General features: G+C 49.8%; 1 protein-coding gene across 1 annotated transcript; it reads right to left on the bottom strand.

Annotated features, from left to right (window-relative positions):
- Positions 1-882: 882 nt before the first annotated feature.
- PCARE (photoreceptor cilium actin regulator) lies at positions 883-14,692 on the bottom strand. Its single transcript, XM_005576207.4, has 2 exons — positions 10,714-14,692; positions 883-5,228 (listed from the first exon to the last, which is right to left on the bottom strand). The coding sequence occupies exons 1-2, from the start codon at positions 14,400-14,402 to the stop codon at positions 5,030-5,032; spliced, it is 3,888 nt and encodes a 1,295-aa protein (XP_005576264.3). The 5' UTR covers positions 14,403-14,692; the 3' UTR covers positions 883-5,029.
- Between the last annotated feature and the right edge of the window lie 623 nt (positions 14,693-15,315).

The following is a 15,315-nucleotide window of genomic DNA, read 5'->3' as shown; positions in this document are numbered from 1 at the left end:
AGGTTCTCAGAGGGAATTTAAAAACTCTTGGAGACCTAGTTTTGAGTTTTCATCCAAGCTAGTTTGAGGAATGGCTAGGATTTCAGCTGAACTTTGGTGAGATATGAAAAGTAATTTCCTGGGCTAGGTGTGGCAGCTCACATCTGTAATCCCAGCACTTTGAGAGACTGAGGTGGGAGGATTGCTTGAGTCTGGGAGTTTGAGACCAGCCTGGGCAACAGAGCAAGACCCCATCTCTACAGAAAATAAAAAAATCGTAACTGGGGCATGGTGGTGCATGCCTGTAGTCCCAGCTAATCAGGAGACTGAGCTTACGAGTTCGAGGCTGCAGTGAACTACAGTGAGCTATGATTGTGTCACTTCACTCCAGCCTAGGCGACACTGAGTGAGACTCTATATCTTTAAAAAGAAAAATAATTTCCTATTTGTAAATGTTAGAGAAAATGGAGAATTTCTTCCATAGAAAGGTATGCTGTCTCCTTCCAGTATTGCCTTTCTGGAATAATCTAGATCCTGCTTTCCAGGTATCAGGAGGAAGGCTGGCCAGGGTAAGAGGTCTGCTCTGCCCTCACTGGCAATGTGTCTCTGGAGTGAAGTATTTTTCTCATGTGTAAAAGGTATTGAAAAAACATTTGCTTTGTCCATCTCAGAGTCTTTTTTCCCCTAAAGATTTAATGAAACAATGTAGATAATCGCATTTTGAAAAAGTAGAGCGTTACATACAAAGAAAGGTAGAATTGTTATTAACTGGAGGGAGCCTCATCCCACACTGCATGCAAAGCCTGCTGTTTAGCAGTGTTCAGAGTAATTGCTGGCCATCTATCTGACTGACTGACAGCCTCATGACTCAACATGGGAAAGACGAGAGATTCAGAGGCTTAATTTGTTTTTTTCCATGTGGTATATTTGACATATGTACTTGCAATTGCAAGCAAATGTTGTGAAGTCTTTTCTCTTCACTTTGAAAGACATGAAAACCTTCAAAGAAGGAAGTCAATTCTTGCTGAGTTTGACAGCTGTTTTTAAGTTTCTCCAAAGATCAAAGCGCAGCTCAGAAATGAGGGGGAAATGATACTGGCTTCTTTTCTCTTTATTAAAGTGCGGAGGCAGCAGAGATGAACATTAAAGACCAAAATGGCCAGGATTATGAGTTCCGTTCCCCCAAGATGGCTCAAAAAGATGCCTTAGAAAAGACACGTTTGCCCCTGTCGTGCAGATGGTGGGATAAGTAGGCTGACATTATCACTGCTTTGCAGATGAAGATACGGGCCCAGAGATGCCGGGTCATAGAGCCAGGGAATGGAGGTGTCACGACTCAGGCTCTGGTGTTGTAAATCCAACCCTCAGGAGCATGATACTCTCTGGTTCCTGAGAATGAGTGGCCCATTTTCCATACCCCTTGTTTCTTTCCCCTCCTGCTCTCTTCCTCCTCTTTTTCTTTTTCCTCCAGTTTAGGCCAATCAGCTTTATCTGTGGGCATTAACTGAGCCCCGCCAGTGCTATCACTCCAGCCAAAACCGATTGCTGCCTCCTGTGCTAGACTTCAAGGGTGTCTGATATGACAGCGTTCAGAAGCGGGTGACTAGGTCAGTGGAATCCTAGAGCCACCTGATGCAGGGCCCATGGACTATTCACAAAGTTACTTTCTGAAGTCCAGGAGTGCAATCAAGCCTGCAGTGTCCAGGGTCCTCCATAAAATTGAATTAGAGTGCTCAGTGAATTAACTGTTTGCTCCTCTTCTTGTGCGATGCATTTTTAATAACATTTCATAAAAATGTCTGGATGGATTGATGGAGCTTTATTGAAACCTCAGGTAGGCATGGGGAGTAGACAATAGTGCAGTATAACATGTTCTGTTAATACGGGCCCAGAACACGTGTACTTTATGGCAGTTCAACTGAATCTTTGATGTGGGGCTACTTAAAAATATATTACCTTTGAAAAGACTTCCTTTGAAAGATAGAGTGGGTGCTTTAGCAGCCTGTAAGCCGTCAACCAGATGATCAATTGACAAACACGTCAGCACTTATAATTCACTGCAGCGGCTCCTCTGATACATGCAAACCACTGGTTTATTTCAGAAAAAGAATGTATTTCTCAAAATCCCTTTCATTCACATTGTAAGGTTTATGAGGCAAGTCTTGTCAATCCTAGGCCCTTCACAGTGAAAGAAAAGTCTCCTTGGTCTGTGTGCCCTGTGTTTCCTTTCAACATGGATTATTTTAGGCTCTGAACTGGGCATATGATGTGAGGAAGATAGATACTGCTTAGAGTCAACGGCAGCTCGGACCCCAGCCGCGGAGGGAGGTTGTATTTCATCTTGAAGATTGTGTTTATACTTGCAAAAAACTATCACTGTTCTGCCAGAATATGATGTTTACTTTCTTTTTTTTTTTTCCTCCATGAATTCTTTTGATGGAAGCAGAAAATTGTGTTTTTTTTTTTTCCCCCTGGGGTGGAGCTGTTTACAGTGTCATTAAAGTGTTGGGTAAGGGGCTAGGCTCAGTACCTCCCTCTCCACAGCTCTGGGGTCTCCATGGTCGGGAGGATGAAAGCTGTGCTCCTCCAGGGTGGAGCTGGCCCGGGTAAGAAGATGGGTATGACGTGCACCCCTTAGATGGATCTGTGGTGGGTTCCTCCTTCTCTGTATCCCTGACGGTCCTTGGTTTCTAACTCTATGAAGAAACAGTGTAGATTCCTGCCATGCATGCTCACGGAAAGCACAGTTGTTCATTCGGGACCCCTCCTGTGTGTTCTCCATGACACTGACCCCTTCAGTGGTGGAATACTCTGCGTGGCTCCTTGCTGCCCCTGCTAGCTTGCACGGCCACTGCAGGGGGCACCTGGCCACCCTTTCCACTTTCTACCCCGCCCTGGACCTGTAAGATGAGGCCCTTTACGGAAGGAGGCCTGGGCTGGAGACTCAGCCTTGCTTCCCCTCACTGCTGATCTGGCTCCACTTCATATCCTGGTTCCAGTAACTAAAATGTTTCTAATTCCTGTGGTTACACCCCCTCATGGTATTCCAGTTTCACCCACTGTGTCCCATTCCAGCCTCCCTGCAGCTGGGGAACAGCTTTGTTTCCTCAGACCTCCAGGAATCCTGCCCCTAAATCCTAGCTCAGGCAGGGCCCACTTTCTGAGCAGTCCCACCTGAAGCCACTTACCTGTGCGCTAACCTCAAAGGCTGCTCACACTGTATGTCTCCTCACTCAGCTCAGTGCCCAGCTTTCCTAAGGCTCACCCCATGGTCACCCAGTGGTCTGCCCAACCATTTAGGGAGAATGCCTAGATATCTGTCGGGCAAGTTTCCTGAGCCTGGTCCATTCTCATGTGTTTACCTCAGCCCCTGCCCTGCCTGGGTGGCTGGGCTTCCCTCATTGCCTGCAGCCCAGGCAACTCCTAAGTGTCCACCCAGCAGTGGGTGTGGCTTAGCTCTAGAATCGCTGGCCTGGGCACTGCCTGAGCACTTCTGAGATGAGGGCGACAACAGGAGCAAACATGAGCAGAGCTGCATGTGCATTTCCAGCAGAGGGGCGGGTTGTGGCCCCTCTTGGTAGTTTAATCAGCTGTTCTTTGGGTGCCTTTGAATAATAACTGGACAAGTCGAGGTGGGATTCATTTACTCAGTCATAGCCTCTCTCTGGGGGAGGTAGCTGGAGTCCCTAGGGACACAGTTTCACAAGTTTTTGAGCGCACAATCTCAGCAAGAATGGGTTTGAGGTCTGTAATTTCCCCAAACTTTAAAAATCAGCTTTGCAGCAGATCTGGAGGATCGTCCCTTAGCTGTACCGCAGTGGGTAAGAATTCTTGTCTTTTGCCAACCCATTGAGCCGGCATTGAATCACTCAGTTACTGCAAAATCCTTTCTAAACAGAACGTACACCACAGCCTCCAATGGAAACATTCCAAGATTGGCAGCAAATATCTAGCTCATTGGCAGAAGCAGGTTTTTGGCATGAACAACTGTTTTTCACTTTGATTTCAACTCCAGCAGAAGTTCTTGCAAGATGACCTGGGAATAAAGTTGGCCAAGAAGCCTCTGAGGGGAGATCGGCGTGTGGGTGCGTATGCCTTACCCACGCTATCTTCTGCGCTCCAGCGCCCACGGCATGTAGAGAACGGGCTGCCTTGTTTGGGAGGCTTAGTTTACCCTACTCAGTCGAGAAGCACGTAATGCGTAGGGCAGTGAGAGCATTTGCTACATGCTTAGGCCGAGAGGCAGCGTGGCTGGTATTGTGAGCTGTCAGCTTTGGGTTTAAAGCACTGAAACTGAGCTTGGGAAGGAGGAGAGGACAGGTGGGGCTGTGTGTTTTAATCCCAGCTCACTCAGCCTTCTCATTTTGGGAGCCACGCGTTTCTAAACAAAGCTCTCAATAGGGGCTTCAATGCTGTGCCACGACTTAACCTTACAACAAAGAAACTTTCCGACCATTTGCGCACCCATGTCTGCTTTAGGCAGGTGGAGTGACGAAATACTTATGGGCAATGGAATGTAATAAAAAGAGCAGAGAGATTCTAGCACCAGACTCATCTGTGCAAAATTTTGCTCTATTCTCTTCTTAGCTGTATGACCTCGAGCAAAACACTTGAGGGGGCCTCTCCCCACACCTTCGGTTTTCATGTGCGCGAAACTGGAGAATGCTATCTGCTTCATTCACCGTTGTGAGGCTTCAGTGATCTCAAGGAACGAACCCAGTTAAAACCCTATCAAGCATGCAACAAATACATTCTCCACTCCCCACCCCACCCCAAAATTAAGGCCAGCACTTGAAGGATTAAATACTGTCATTGTGGGGGTCTAAAGTTCTGGTTAACTTTTGAACCCCAAGGCAGAGCAGGATCTGGGACTGAAAACGGCGTTTGTTTAAAATTCAGCAGACCCGCTGGGCAGTGCACCTTCCAGGCCTTTCCAGGACACCTCGGTAGGAGTTTGGTTTGCCCACCATCTCTGGGTCAGGCGGGACACTTGGCTGTCACACTTGGCAGCCTGGGGTGACTGCATGAGTGTGGCCCCCTCGTCAGCCTGTCAGGACACCTCCTCTTGCTGGGGCTGCGCCTCTGGCTGGGATTTGTCCTGGATGTGGCCGGCGCGAGGCTCTGGTTGCAGCCCGTGGCCCAGCACACAGAACTCTGGGGGAGATGCACGCCTGCTGCTGCCCTGCAGTTCAGGGGAAGAGGGGCTGCTCCCCGGCTCTGTGTCCTTCTTAGGGCTCTCCTCGCTGCTGCTGCCGAGAGAAAGGACAAATGCAGGTCAGACACTCCTCCTCTGCTGCTCCTTCCTGCCCCACCCCTGTCCTCCATTCTCCCTTTCTGTCCCACCCCAGCCCTCTCCCACAATTGTGCCTGTTCACTTTGGGGACCAGGCCTCTGCCCTCTGTACCAGGCTTGCCAGGCTGGTGCCGCCCTTGCTGTGTGCCTGCAGGGGTGGGCGCTGCGGGAGCTGGGGTGACAGGCTGAGTCTTGTTCTTTCCCCTGAAGCCCTGGATCCTGCTGCTCTGAACAAAGCAACTCCCTCAGAAGCTCTGGGAGCTGGGCCTTAATTTTGTTTTTGTTTTTAAAGCACTTCTTGTTTAATAAGGGCTAGGCTTAGCCAGTTGAATTAAAGATAACAACAACAAGGAAAAAAACCGGCTTCGCGCAGCTGCCACCCTTTTCCTGAATTGAGAAAAATGCAAACAGCTTGGCCCAGCCCAGGCCCCGCATTTGGCTGGAACAGAGCTTCTCAGCTGCGGAGTGACACAGCTAAGGGGGACTTTGCATGGGGAGGGGACCCCCACAGGAGCCTGAGTGGGATTTGGCATGCCTTAGGAGTGCAGAATGGAGGGTGGCCCTGAGCATGGAGCAAGCTTCTGCTAGCAGGGGACCTACCCAGGAAGCCACACTGGCCATCTGCTGGCAGGACAGCCTGAGGCTCCCCAGAGTGGGGATTAGAGGCTAGCTGCCTGGGTTCGAGTCCTGACTCTCCGGCTTATTAGTTCACCCCTCCGAGTCTGTTTCCTTCCGTATAAAATGGAAGTAATAGGCTGGGCGTGGTGGCTCATGCCTGTAATCCCAGAACTTTGGGAGGCTGAGGAGGGTGGATCACCTGGGATCAGCAGGTCGAGACCAGCCTGGCTAACATGGTGAAACCACATCTCTACTAAAAATACCAAAAATTAGCCAGGCATAGTGGCAGATGCCTGTAATCCCAGCTACTCAGGAGGCTGAGATAGGAGAATCGCTTGAACCCAGGAGGCGGAGGTTGCAGTGAGCCGAGATTGCGCCATGGCACTCCAGCCTCTTGGGCAACAAGTGTGAAACTCCGTCTTAAAAAAAAAAAAAAAAAAAAAAAAAGGAAGTAATAATAGTACGCAGCTCATCAGGCACTCATAGGTATCAATATTGGGTGAAGCATGGAAGACCCTTGGTGTACTGTTGTATTAATAGTGTAAGTGCCCCAGAGGTGGGTAGCGATACTATGGAGCTGCATTGTTGAATGAATAGGAAGTCGCACTAGGAAAGGACTCTAGGGACCACGTCATCCTACTACAGGGACTATGAGGCCTTGGTCAGAGCTCTCAGTCAGTTGCCTCAGGGCCAGGACAGGACCCCAGTTCCGCACATGCACAGGTAAGAAGGCATCTCTCTGCTTGCGACAGCACATTCTTGCGTGATCTGTGAGCTTTATTGTGCAACATGCTCAGCTCTGTGAAGTTAGGCTTACATGGGATGCCAAACCACTGGAGAAGATGTTTGCATTTGGATCTGAACACGATCGAGGTGGGTGTTAGGAGTTGTGGGTAAGTGCGGTGGGCGCTTAGACCAGCACACAGCTATGGTTGTCAGACAGGAAGGAACCCAACTCACTGTGCCTTGGAGCCAATCTCATCTGTGTTGGCCTCCGGCCCCATCACAGGTCCCTACAGGAGTTCAGGGCCCAGGGGCCACTGGGCTTCTGATCCAGGAGACTGAGTAAAGGCGGCAGAGTGTGCAGGCCTGGGCAGTCCAGGCCAGGCAAAGGCTGAAAGCACCACATTGAGGGGAGAAAGTCTGGAGCCTTCTCGAATGCACACAGTGCCCCAACATCCAGAGACCTAGAGGCTGGAACCCCCACTGGGGGATTTGGCACATAAATAACAGTTGCAGCTCAGTCATTGAGCTTCCTGGGTAAGCCTCCAAGGGCTGTTCCCAATCCCCAGGGCCCCAAGATCGGGAGATACAAACATCATCCATTTTCTAAAAAGGGGCTCCTGCCTCGCACGGGGTGACTGGAAGGGCAGGCTGGTTCAGCTTGCAGGCCTGCCTCAGCTGCAAGGCATCATGGGTGTGGTTGTGTCCCTGCATGTCGCTGCTTGGGGAAACCCCTTTCTGAGCAGCCTCTGGCTCCCTGGCACTGGCTTGTTGCATGATCTTGGGGAAATCATGCCTAGTCCCTGATGGTGTTTCCCCATATGCAGGATGGCGGGAAAAAAAAGCTTGCTATTCACAGGGTGGCAAAGCCTGACGTGCTTACAGCAGGTGCGCTTCTGCTCCCGGATGCCAACTTTATACCTGGGGGCGGGGGTGCTGGGGAATGAGCACTTTCCCATCACATGTTCACAGTGTGGGAAGGCTTAGAGCTGTGTGGTGTCATGAGAGGCAGGGGAATGGTTGCAAGTCATTATATAACCTTCTACGTGACCTTGGGAATCCTCCTGTTTATGAACCCTCTCTCTCTCTCTCTCCCTCTCTCTTTAAATTCTTCTTGAGATGGAGTTTTGCTCTGTCACTTAAGCTGGAGCCCAATGGCATGATCTTGGCTCACTGTAACTGCTGCCTCCCAGGTTCAAGCAATTCTTGTGTCTCAGCCTCCTGAGTAGCTGGGATTATAGGCACGTGTCACCATGCCCTGCTAATTTTTGTATTTTTATAGTAGGGAAGGGGTTTTACCATGTTGGCCAGGCTGGTCTCGAACTCCTGACCTCAGGTGATCTACCCACCTCAGCCTCCTAAAGTTCTGGGATTACATGCGTGAGCCACCGCGCCCGGACATGCTCTCTCTTTCAAGCCACTGTTACCTCCCCACCACCCCTGCCCCAAGTGTTGAGATTCAGGACATAAAACAACCTTTTAGCTGCCCTGTTCTGAGGAGAAGCCTGAAGAAGGGCATTATTTTCTTCTTGAACAATTTTATGTTACTTTATTATTGCTCCTGCTGTTTTAAAATGTTAGTGTTTTTAATTAATGCCATTTTATTGTCCCTGTTCTCTCAAGCTCTTCTCCTGAAGGGCACAGTTTTAGAAATCTAATAACTGAATAAGTGGCTTGAGTGAGGAATAATGCATTAACATTTATAGAGGTTCTTAGATGAAAACCACTGTACTGTAGGAAGCTCATTTTAGATTTAAGAAAAGAGCAATGTTACATTAAGATTCTTGCAAAAATAATATTTCATTTCTTTCAAGTGGCTGGGGAAGTTTAACTGTAATAATGCACAACTTTCCTGAGATAATCTTTATTTAAAATTGACTGCCGAGTACTTTGTAAAAAATTACCATTTGTGCCTGGACAGATTGTGAAGTCTGCAACACATATCACTCTGGCAGAAATTAACTGCTGATTTACACAGTCGTGGGCTATGCAAAGATAGCAAGGACCAGTGTCAGTTGAGCTTTGTCTGATCTGATATCAAGACACATTGATAAGAGTTCTTCTCTAATAGATCTCAGAATTTTTTTTTGTTATTGTTTCTACGCCAGTTTGGGTAAAGGCACATTTCCCTGTGTATTCTGTAAAATAACCACTTGAGCATATGAGTTCTTCTTTCAGTGCCCAGCAATGGCTACACTTTGACTCATGCCCCATTGCGGCTGCATGTCCGGGCCTGTCTGTGCGGCTGGGCCAATGACATGCACGTCTGTTGCCCTGATGAGAAAGGCACACTTGGAACTCAGTCTGCCCGGGGAAGAGGTAGCAGCCCCACCCCTGGATTCTGGCACTCAGCACTCATGAAGACTCTTGTTCTCACTCTACAAACTTTTGAAGTTAGAGGAGAAGTGGAGCCATGTCCCTGGGGATATGGGAAGCCACACATTTATATTCCATGCCTCCAGGACTAGCCATTCTCAAAGTGTGGTCTGGGGGCTCCTGGTTATTCCTGAGACACTTATAGGGGGCCCATGACATCAAAACTATTTTCATCCTAATACTAAGATGTCACTTCGCCTTCTCACTCATTCTCTTGTGAATGTAGGGTGGAGATACCAGCATCTATATGAGGTGTGAGATCCCAACAGGTTGACGATGGAAGCAGAGCTGTGAATCCAGTCATTTTATATTAAGCCAGATGCTAAAAAGATTTGAAAAAATGTACAACAGTGCTATTCTTTTCCCTACATTTTTTGTTGTTGTAGAAGATACTCTTTTCATAAAGACACATGCATGCAAATGTTCATTGTAGCACTATTCATAATAGCAAAGACATGGAATCAACCCAAATGCCCATCAATGACAGACTGGATAAAGAAAATGTAATACATGTATATACCATGGAGTATACTATACAGCCATAACAAAGAACAAGATCATGTCTTTTGCAGGAACATGGATGGCGCTAGAGGTCATTAATTATCCTTAGCAAACTAACCAAATACTGCATGTTCTTATAGGCGGGAGCTAAATGATGAGAACTCATGAGCACAAAGAGGGGAACAGTAGACACTGGGACCTACTTGAGGGTGGAGGGTGGGAGGAGGGAGAGGAGCAGAAAAAATAACTATTGGGTATTAGTACCTGGGTGATGAAATTATCTGTACAATAAGCCCCTGTGACACAAGTTTACCTACATCACAAACCTGCACATGTGCCTATGAACCTAAAATAAAAGCTTTAAAAAACTAGACAAAAGAAAATACACACTTTTTATAAGAGTATATTATTTGTGTTAACATATATTTTTTTAAAAAATAATTTACATATTTCTCAGTTTTAACTTCCAATACAGTAAACATTGATAGATACAGCCTCCACACACAAAGGCTCTTTTGGGCTCTTAATAACGTTAAAGGGTTTAAAGGAGTCCTGGGACCAAATAGTTTGAGAACCTCCCAACTAGATGCTGGTCTCCTGCGGGGAACCAGAAACAAGGGGAGCCAGTGAGCCAGCCATAGGGGCAAGCCTTTTCATCTCAGCTTCCCCAGCTGTAAAACACGGGTTGTGTGGGGTTGAACTAACTTGAGTGTTTTGAACTTTATTATTTTATTTTTTTGAGGTATATATTTTAAGTTCTGGGATACATGTGCAGAACGTGCAGGTTTGTTACATAGATATACATGTTTCATGGTAGTTTGTTGCACCTATCAACCCATCATCTAGGTTTTAAGCCCCGCATGCATTAGGTATTTGTCTTAATGCTCTCCCTCCCCTTGTTCCCTACCCCCCGACAGGCCCCGGTGTGTGCGCCTTTCCTGTCCATGTGTTCTCATTTGAACTTGATTTTTTTAATACAGCAGGGCCTCTTTTCAATTAAAATCTTTCTTAGGAAGCTGGAATGTGTAACAGATAAGAGCCCAGTAACTCAAGGTTGGAGAGTAGGGGAGCTGGAACTGCCCCCTGCACCTCTTTTTCCCAACTGCCTCTTCCCTTGGAGCACAATTTGAAAACTACTAGGACCCAGAAGATCCTGAGGCCCATGCGCTCTGTTCCTCCCTATTCCAAGCCGCTGAAGGGCAGTGACCCCAGGACACTCCTTACCTGCTTTGGCTGAGCTGGGATTCACAAGAGGTGCTGGTGGGGTTCAAGACGGGAGGCTGCGGTCGGGCACCCGGCTGGCGGTCAGAAGCTGTCCTCCTGAGGAAAGGCAGAGGGTTGAGGGCACACAGAGCCGCTCTCCGCTGTGAGTCTGCTTGCAGCCAAGGCCCTGAGCTGTTCCTCCAGCATCCTGCTGGGTTCCCGAGAGGGCCTCCAGCCTCTGGCGGCAGCGATGGTGGGGTCAGTGGGTGGGTTATTGAGAGCGGCGGTTTAGCTTCAAACAGAGAGGAGGTAGCTGGGCAGAATATGGAATGTGTGTTCCCAGACACTTTGGCTATGACTGCTTGGCTGTCTTCAGAGTCTCTTGTTTCCTTGTGCCCCTGAGAAGGGGACATTGGGGGTAATGGGGAGGGAATCAAGGAAGGGGGGCTTGCTTCTGGGTGCTGGGTTGGAGGGCCAGAGACGTTGCACAGAGCAGGTGCACTCTCGGGGGGAGGGCTGGGCAGCTTGGGCTGGTGTGGTGGGGAAGTTCGCTGCTTTGTGGTTGGAGGGCTTAGCACCCTGGGGCTCACGGGTGGGCTGGGAGCTCCAGGGCTGAGTGGTGGACTGGGGGGCGTCTGCACAGCAGAGGGGCTTGACTGGGCAGGTCTGTACGAGGAGGGCAGGCTCCGGCGCCTCTTGTCTGCTTGGGGCACCCAGTGTGTCCTCGTGGGAGAGGCCTTTCTGCCCACTGTGGGGCTTCTCTCTCGGCTCTGCCTCGGTCTGGCCAGGCTGGATTCTGAGGTCCTGTTTTGTCCAGATGGAGGGCTGGAGTGGTGCCAGGCAATGGCTTTCCGGGGCTGCCTGTAGAGGCTGGCGGCCTTCTCTGCCTGACTCCAAGTCCCACCCTTCACCTCTGGGCTTTGGCTGGTGGCTGGTGGGCGGCTCAGGTCCAGGACTGGCTTCCTGGGCTGGCAGCTGCTCCTGCCACTCCCTGGCCCTGTGCTGCGAGGCTTGGTGGGGCTGGCGGTGCTCTTGCTGGGCAGCAAGTCCAGGGGGCTCACAGAGGCCCTCAGCTTTGGGGAAGCCCAAGTTCTCCTGGTGGGGCCAGCCTCTCCCGGCCCTGGCTCCTGGGTTTCCTCGGGGGAGCTCTCTGTGGACTTGCTGCTTTCTGGGGACTCCAGAGAAGCGAATGATTTGTCCATCAGGACTTCCAGGGGCGGTGGAGGGAGGTGCTCGGGGTTCCCCTCCATTTCACAGCTGAGCTCCTCACTCTTGGCTGCTTCTGCTTTGGGCAGAGGGGGAAAGATAGGTGCTAAGGGCTTCCAGCCTATGCCCATTTTGAGAGATTCTCTGCCTGATGCTGGAGAAATTTGGGACTTCGGATACAAAGGGGCAAGGCCCCTGTACATGGGAAGTCTGGGCGGCATGATGCAATTCCTGAGGCAGGGACTTGCCCCAGAGTCCTTAGAGTCCCCCAGTGTCCTCAGACTCTCCGTGGGACTGAAAGTTTCAATAAGCTTCTTGACGGATGTTCTGGTGGGACAGCCCCTGACATTCTGGTCTGTGGCCTCGGCAGCCTCACTGACATCTCCTGATGGGATGGCATTTGGAAGCTTCTCAGCTTTGCCCTGTTCGTCCTCAGGATGGGGACTGCATTTCTGCAAGATGCTCTTGTCCTGACTAGGCAAAATACTGAAGTTCTTGGTGAGGGATGCCTTGAGCCTGCTGGTGGTGTTGCTTGGACTGACCTTGCAGGTGCCATTGGGCCACACGGCTGCTGCTCTGGGCTGCAGAATCTGCTCCTGGCTTTGCTCCTGCCCTTTGGCACTCAGGGCATAAAATGCCTCCAGCTTCTGACTGAGGTCCCTCTGGACCCTTCGCAGCTCCTGAAGGGTGGGGTCCTCCACGTGACTCTGGAGACATGACTCTGACTGGGACCTCCTCTGCCTCTCAGGGGCCCTCCTGCTGCCACTGATGGTGCTAGGTCTTGGGGGGACCACTATCCTCCCCTCCTCCTCCTCAGACCAATCCTGGTGCCCAGAGGGCACAGGGACAAATTTGATCCTTTCACTGATTGCTTCCTTCATCTTCAGAATCATTTCCTGGGCCTGGAGGCTCCTAAGCCTCCTGGTGCGGGCCTGAAATGGGCTTTCCCGGTCAGCAGGTGAAGATCGTGGCCTTGAATGTGGAGTTTTTTCCTGCCAGACACACAGACTCATGCTGCTCATTTCGTCTTCCTCCTCTGGGCTGCTGTCCTCGCTGTCACTAAGAGATGGAGCGTCCATCAGCCTGGAGGTTTCGGAAAGATGTGGTTCCACAGAGACCCCAATCCCAAAGGAATCACATGGGGTGCTTGTCCCCAGCTTCAAAGGCGGGGAGGTGATATTTTCTGGGTTTGTACTGGAGAGGCATAGGCTCCTTGCTTCATCCTGTGCTTGTGGCTGAACCTTTGCCATAGGAGCCCCTGAGAGCAGGCAGTCCTGGGGTCTGTCTGAACCCATACAGAATGGACTTTGCTGCCAGGCATGTCCGGACTGCCTAGCTTCTGTGTGGGGTGAAGTCACCGACTTCCATTCTTCAGGCTCTGGTGCAAGGTCCCAGCTGGTTTGCTTGCCCAGCTTGTCCACCGACTGCACAGACTCATTGTCAGCACCAATGCCACTGTCCTCAGAGCATAAGGGGAGACCCTGCACCCCAGCATCACCACGGCCACTCGCCAGGCTCTGTAGCTGCCCCAGAGTCCCCAGGAGGCGTTCATCCACGTTCCTTTTTGCGCTCAGCTTGTTTTCCAAGTGTGTTGCAGTGGAGTGGAGGTAGCTGCTGGAGCCCTCCAGGAAGCTGTTGGTGAGCAAGGCCACCGTGCCATTGAGCACCTGCAGTTTGCTGACTGTGTACTGCAGCAGCTGTTGCAGGAGATCTGGTTGTTCCTGGGGCTCTCTTTTCTTCAAAGGCCATGCCAGATCCTCCCTAACTTCCTGCAGGAGTACTTCTCCATCCTTGGAGATCTCCCCCAAAAGCTGGCTGATCTCCTCAAAGCACAGCAGCAGGAAGCTGAGCATGGGCTGCAGCAGCTCCCGGGTCTGGGTGGCCTGATGGATGATGCACAGAATTGCTTCATATTTGGAGAGGCTGGAGTGGAGATAGGTGTAAGCGTGCTGGTGGGCCTTTACCAGGGGCTCCGGGAAGTCCACTTTGCCTTCAGACTCATGAGCAGGGTGGATGGTTTGGTAGCAATGGCTCTGTTTGCTTGACGTGTGACATTTTTGTGTCCTTTTCCATTTGGAAGTGTCTTGGGTACTACTTTCCTGACTCTCATCTCCAGAAAAGTCTGCCCCTTGTGATCCATGGGAACCCTGTGTCTTGAACAGAATGTCCTTAGCCATGTGGCTTTGTGATTTGTTCAGCTGGGATGAAGAGGTTTTGGTTCCTGGGATCAGTCCTTCCATATCTTTCCTTTTGCCTGAAGCAGGATCTCCCATAAGCTGACAAAGACCTTTAGCTGTGGTTTGGTTCCTCCTGGAACTTGGCTGCTCCTCTGCCAGGCCCTCCCCAGCGTCATAGCAGGTGGAGTTTTTAACCAGCAAAGGGATGGAACCTCTTTCACTTCCGCCCTGACATCCTGGCCGAATTGCTTTGGGCTTTTTCAAGAACTGAATGCCACTCTTTGCAACGCTGTTTACAATGTCACTGTGTGAAGGTGTACACCCCATGATTTCAGCTTGTAGTCATCTTCCACCCACAACCTTCACAATTTTCCAAGAATCATGTTGAAATAGGAACAAAAGGCAATCTTACTAGTCCAGGCAATTTTCAGGCCAGAATCCTTTGAAGTCCATGGTACAATATCCTAAACTTGGAACCAGCTTTCTTTATTTTCTTGGTCCAAATGTGAAGAGGGAGTGGTACCTGTCGTCCTGTTGTTGTTCTAAGTTTGGAACCCTGTGCTGTTAGTGAGCAGCAGGACAATTCTGAAGGCCCCCAGTCTGGTGGATTATGGGCCTGTGTTTTGCTTGCGTCCTGACAGATGTGGATAGCAAGTGCAGCTTAAGCCTATTAGGTTAATCATGCCCTAGCCAGTCAGCACTCACAGTGTGTTCTAATATAGAACTTCTCAGCATTTACTATCTTGGGAAGCGGATTATTTTTGCACGTGCTCATGCTTTTAATTCTGTTCAGACGCCTGCCATATGAAACCTAGAGAAATGAGCCATAATTGCAAAAGGCTCTGGAAGGGATGCATTTGTGGAAGAGAAGAAGAGGGCTCGTTGATTGCAGGCCCTGGAAGAGAAGTGACCTTCACGGATTAATAAGGGCAAACCAGCCAAGTGTGCTCCAATCTGTTGTTATCAAGAAGACCCCAAAACATAATAGACAATAATTGAAGTAACGTGTTGTTGTTTGTGTGGCTTATAAAAACCCCAGGACTCTAGTGATAGAGAATGTCTCTAAATAAGATAGTGAATGAAGAAGGCAAGATTGCTTTCCTTTGCATTAGAAAATTGAGTTAGATAGCAGGAAAGCTATCCCCCCAGTTTGGATGGGGACAGCAGGAAAAGTCACTGCTGTGTAAAGCTCAAGGCCGGTCACTACGCTCAGGAAAGCAATGCTTTCACGCGAAGAGGC

The sequence above is a fragment of the Macaca fascicularis genome, chromosome 13, assembly GCF_037993035.2.
Source record: "Macaca fascicularis isolate 582-1 chromosome 13, T2T-MFA8v1.1".
In the NCBI taxonomy this organism is placed as follows: Eukaryota; Metazoa; Chordata; class Mammalia; order Primates; family Cercopithecidae; genus Macaca; species Macaca fascicularis.
Note: the sequence above shows the minus strand (reverse complement) of the source record. Positions and strands in the feature narration are given on the sequence as shown.